Here is a 6,000-nt window from a genome sequence, read left to right as displayed (position 1 = left end):
ATTTGTTAGCTTAGGTAGCCCAGTAAATAACATCTCTAAACTCCATGTAATTAGCATGCATGTTTGTGTAGGCTGTCACCCAGTGTGAGACCAATACCATGTTTATTGAGAAGCTGAAGTGAACTGGACATTTCATGTTTGGTTTCTCAATTTGGTTCACAGTACTAAAAAAGGTATTAGTTACCAACCCTTTCTGGGTTACTGATGTATAGAGATATTTCTCAAAATAAACACCACTGATTTCCCCTCACACACCTCTTCCCCCTGAATGTTCGGACTACATTATTCACTTCTAGTCCTTTTGCCTTATTGTTCAAGCTGAAAAGATGGAATAAGAGAAGTACACGTGGAAATAACCTCAAGTCAATTGAGTTTTAATCTGAGAGTATATCCAATATGTTCAACCAGAAAATTTAGCATTCTGATAAACCTACTTTGCACTAATTCAGAACAGTCATGACTAGTGTAAGACAGACATCCATTCTTATTTGTAAAGCAATCCCATTTATTTATTGTATACACTAACATGTGCTTATTATATACATGCTTAATCATACATCAGTGTGCAAATATTCACTGAAATTTTACAACAATGGATACTTTTGATACTGAATGATCATTGGTAAATGATGTATAAAGCAGTGTGGGACATTTTTCATGTGTATTATATAATATTCACAGTAGCCAAACACATTACAGAACACCCTTTGTTAAATATATCCTACTCTATTTTACAGCATACTAATCAAGCCAAGTTACACAGTAAGGTATAAGTGACTGAAGTGATCCATAGTACAAAAGCAGTTACAGAACAATAGTTATGTTATTTTGGAGGGGAAAAAATTCTTTAGTCAAGCAAATTGGGATTTCATGGGTTTTTAAGTCCCCTGACTACAAAAAAATTGAATTTAGTAATTTAATCATACAAGTACTGAAGCCATTACATTAGTCTGATCAAAAAAAGCTGTTTTCAACATCTTATTTCATTGGATAATCCAGACTGCAAATGTAATGAGGGGCATTATATGAAGTTTAAGCCAAGATAGGAAACTTTTCCAAAAAGCTTTTTGAACAGAATTCAGAGACTGACAACTCATGAAACTAGATTATAAATCTAACCTTCGTTGCAATTTTTTTTAAATAAAAGTAACTGATTTCTTGTGCAGTTAAATTTAAATACTAATAATAAACAATTCACAACTGGTAATATCCAAAAGCCAACAACATATTTTCATTCAGTTCTGGACTGATTTCTAAAATACAATAAGGATTTTGTTTGAAAAACACACTCTGGATTCCATTCTATATAAGCATTTTTAGATGTTAGCATATCTCAACAGTTGAACACCCCTCTATGCATTTCTAGAAAAGAAATTGGCATTTTGAAATCATTAAGATGTTCCAAAAATTAGCTAATATATACAAACATAAACTGGAAGAGAAAAGCTTCTGTCACAAATATTGCAGCTTGGTTTAAGGATTTTAATAGCATACCCAATCATGTTATCTAGAAACACATTGAAAACAATCTACAGCATATTAAGAATGTGGAGAACAGAATAAATGTGCATAGATTTATAATAACCAATCAAATTCAGTTTCAGATATTTTATTACTATTACTGATTACATATTTGAAATCCAATTACAATTTTAAATATCTAATAAATAATACAATAGCATAACAAATTAATTTTTCATTTAAAAGTCTTTAGATTAAATACAGAAGCCTCAAACTTGATTTGGTAGCCTCCTTACAAATTTATTTCAATTAAGAAGCAACCACCCAAATTTGTATGTCTTGAGCAACAATATTTGTGAAATACACCATTTCCATTATAAAAAAATGAAATATGCATTTATCACTTTTTTGTTTTAAGACAGCCCAAATCACAGAACTTCAAGGCAACAGTTAAGTATACGAAATGTTAACAGGGACTGTCAGAACAGTATGTTATTACATGTGCTGTTGCCTGTACCTACATCAGTACAATTCATTGACAAGGAACTTTAAAAACTAGTACAACATAAATCTACAAGCATTTTCCAGTAGATAATTATCTGGCACAATAACGTGCCTCACAACCCCACTAAGGAGGTATTAGATGTAATAATTAAAAATGACTGAATAGGAAACCCAAATTTACTTGCTTCCCTTCCTGAATACTTCTTCTATTGCCTCTTGGCTAACATCTTCAAAATCACAAGCTTGTACATACTTGTACACCCCAACCAGGGCTTTCTTCAAAGCATCATAACTACTGGAGTAAAGCATTTTTTGTTTGATCTTTGAGGCTTCTGGACACCTACAAAAAATTACATAACATTAATACATAAGATTTTTAGGGAAGGAGAATTAAAAATATTTCTATGCAGGCAAAACTCAAAAAGAAATACATTACAGCAATCTTCCACTCATTACAAATTATTCAAACCCCATGCATGCTTTGCAATAGTGAGTTGACATGTGATACTTTGTTTTTAATGCAGTGGATACAACAGATCCTGGCTACTTTAAATTATAAAAACACTCAAACCAGCCTACAAACAAAAGACTACAAAAAAATTTACAAGGTAAACAAATGGCCTATAATCTTTAAATAGTGCATCAGTGCCCCCCCCCCCCCAAAAAAAGAAAAAACGCCAACATAACTGACATGAACAATACGGTGGTGGATGACTCATAATTATCACCATTTCCTAAAGCATGAAATGGACAAAAACAGACTACGAAAGCAAAAGGAATCCAAGAGTGGTTTTTGTATGAAGACATGCAAGCAAGCAATGGAAGAGGTGATTTACAGAGGAACAGCAAAATAGTTTATAAGTATATCTAAATAAAGAATATATTGCTGCATTATTTAATTTTCAATTCAACTTACACAAAAGGCATGAAAGTCAAGCAGACACAGATGGCATGCAGAAAAAGGCAAGCCCAAATTTAACCAATCATTTAACTTCTACATAAAAATTTTTCACATTTGTACTGAACATATCACAGTTCTTGTCCCATATTTAAGTCCTTGGTTGTCATGATGTATTCCAAGGCTGTACAAAATAAGAATCAAAATACAAAAAAATTAAAACAAAGCCCAAAATGTGTTTTTGGCCCTTTCAAAATAAGTTTTTTGTGTCGATAATTTTCATGTGAATCACAACACAAATGATTTGAAAAGACCAAAAGTAGGAAACCATCTAATGGCAGTCAATACTTTCTCGTCTTCTACTAAACATACTAGCCAACCTTGTTTTTAACTCTTGCACTCAGTACTATTATACTGTTACTCATGTAGAAGAAGAGGAGCATATCTCCAGGCTTCTTATCGGATTCTTGCCATTGATGATCTCAGTAAATGCCTGCCTGCCTACCATTCTAAACATGCAAGCATGTCTACTGATTTTTCAATAGAGAGTTCACAAGAATCTTTCCAAACCATTCAATCATTTCTTAAGGGCAACATATCCTTGATCATCAGATCACTTCTCATTTCAATTATTTCTAAATGAAGAAACTATTAACTAGAGGTTTGCAGATATCTTAGAAGTAAATTATCTTCATGAAGTTCGACACAAAGTCAATAAGCAGATTGACTGTTTCTAGACATTAAATATTATTTAATGACTGAATTCCAAGATAATAGAGAAACAAGTAAATTTAATATAACCACACAACTACTTTCGTCAGAATGCTGACTTCGTCAGGTGTGATAACATGAAAAGCAAAAGACCGTAAAAAAACATTGCACCATTACAACAACAGAGCATTAAAAACTGTAGTTATGTTTGAATTGGAGTCCAAGCTACAGTTCTATTGTTATGTACATGTGAGCATATAACTTCACAAGTTCGCCAGTACCGAATAGCAGAGCTATGCGAGTCTGGCAGACTATAACCGAGATTGCTGTTCATGTGGGAAGAGTCAAGGATTATTTCTTTTGATTCCAGGATACGACGTTCTAATTCATCGTAACATTTATGAATGTTGAATTCCAATCTATTTGATGTTGGCAGCCTTCAACATTAGAGTTAACTGAGAACAAGACATTGCTGGAGAGAGTGCTGGCTCTATTGTATAAGATGTCTCTCTGGTGTTCTTCGAGACGTAGATAGATACTTTTCAATAAACATTATTAAAAAGTGCTACTACGTCTAAGCTTTCCATGATATCCGAATTCTTGAGTTTGAGGGGTTTTTTTATCTTGGAAACAAAGTCAGCTGAATTTTTGATGTAAGAAGATTTCCCTGCAAAGGCTTTCAAGGAGGTAGCATGATATTTTGATAAGTTATATGTAGGTCGAATATGTATCTCTCTCTAGTTGAGAGTATCTGACTAATAAATCCAAGATTTTATTGCGGACCAACAATCTTCTTAAAACGACCACAGAACTACCAAGAAATATCCATCTATCTCCACATTCTCTTCATCCGCTCATTCCCCGATTGTATGGCCTTCCAAAGATACATAAAGAAAATATTCCTTCTAAGGCCCATAGTTGAAAGTATTGACTCTCCTACATATAACTTATCAAAATATCTCGCTACCTCCTTGAAAGTCTTTGCAGGGAAATCTTCTTACATCAAAAATTCAGCTGACTTTGTTTCCAAGATAAAAAATTTAAAACTCAAGAATTCAGATATCATGGCAAAATTCAATGTAGTAGCACTTTTTACCAATTCCCACCCAAGATGTTCTCACTCTTCTAAGAAACAAGATTTCAAAAAAGATGTTTTCTCTTTACTTTCACATTGTATTAATTCAAGCTACTTCAAGTTTGAAGACAAGATTTACAAACAAAATAATGGATTGGTCACAGGTAGGGCACTGTCTCCAATACTAGCTAAAATTTTTTTTCCTAAGACAAAGCCATTTCTTCTGTTACACTGAAACTTAAAATTTGGGACCGTTATATAGACGATATTTTCCTGATTTGGGAGCACGATATAAACAACCTTAACATTTTTCTTAAATCATTTGAAAAACTTTCATCCAGATATCAAGTTTACCACCGAACCTTAAGTAAATGGTTCTCTGCCATTTCTAGACAAACTTACCAGGTTGTCTGATTCTTTAAAGATCTCAATCTTCAGAAAACCCACCCACCCACCCACACACAGATACCTACATTCATCCTCTCACCACTATCCAGCACAAAAATTAGACATATTCACTCTCGCTCATCGTGCCAGGTGCATATTGTCAGACGAAGAAGAGTTCAAAAATGAACTGAAACATCTTAAAAGGACCTTCACAAATAATGGTTACCCTTCCAAAAGTATTAATAAACTACTATACCATCATCATCAAAACACTGTTGAGGTTTCCACCAACCCTAGAGCTTACATCTTCTTACCTCACATCAGTTCTCTCTACCATAAACTGGCAAGAATTTTGAAAAGTCTATCTACGTCTCGAAGAACACCAGAGAGACATCTCATACAATAGAACCAGAGCCCTCTCCAGCCACGTCTTGTTCTCAGTTAATTCCAATGTTGAAGGCCGCCAACATCAAATAGATTGGAATTCAACATCCAACATTCATAAATGTTACAATGAATTAGAACGTATCCTGGAATCAAAATAAATAATTCTTGACTCTTCCCACATGAATGGCAGTCTCAGTTATAGTCTGCCAGACTCAGATAGCTCTGCTATTCGGTACTGGCGAACTTGAAGATATACGCTTGCATGTACATAACAAGAGAACTATAGCTTGGACTCCAATTCAAACATAAACGTTTGAAATGGAGTCCAAGTGAAAATTCAAAATTAAAATTTTGAATTTTAATGCTCAGTTGTTGTAATGGTGCAATGTTTTTTACAGTCTTATTTGCTTTTTATGTTATCACACCTGACGAAGTCTGCATTCCGATGAAACTAGTTTCTCTATTATCCTGGAATTCAGTCATTAAACAGCAAAACAAGTGTTCTCTGCCAGGTTGGCAGGAAAACGACCCAGAGGAAGACCAAGATATAGGTGGATCGATACGGTACAAAGTGCCT

At 33.9% G+C, this 6,000-nt stretch overlaps 1 protein-coding gene across 1 annotated transcript in view; it reads right to left on the bottom strand.

Moving 5' to 3' along the window:
* Positions 1-1,593: 1,593 nt before the first annotated feature.
* LOC150102177 (cofilin/actin-depolymerizing factor homolog) overlaps positions 1,594-6,000 on the bottom strand; it is a 54,986-nt gene continuing 50,579 nt past the window's right edge. The window contains exon 3 of the mRNA XM_090398624.1: positions 1,594-2,305. Coding sequence (XP_090254750.1) covers positions 2,143-2,305 — 163 coding nt within the window. The 3' untranslated portion in view covers positions 1,594-2,142. The remainder of the gene's footprint in view (positions 2,306-6,000) is intronic.

This window comes from Typopeltis vanoorti, chromosome 10, assembly GCF_054136105.1.
Source record: "Typopeltis vanoorti isolate ZY-2024b chromosome 10, IOZ_Tvanoo_1.0, whole genome shotgun sequence".
NCBI lineage: Eukaryota > Metazoa > Arthropoda > Arachnida > Uropygi > Thelyphonidae > Typopeltis > Typopeltis vanoorti.
This window is presented reverse-complemented; position numbering and strand designations above follow the sequence as displayed.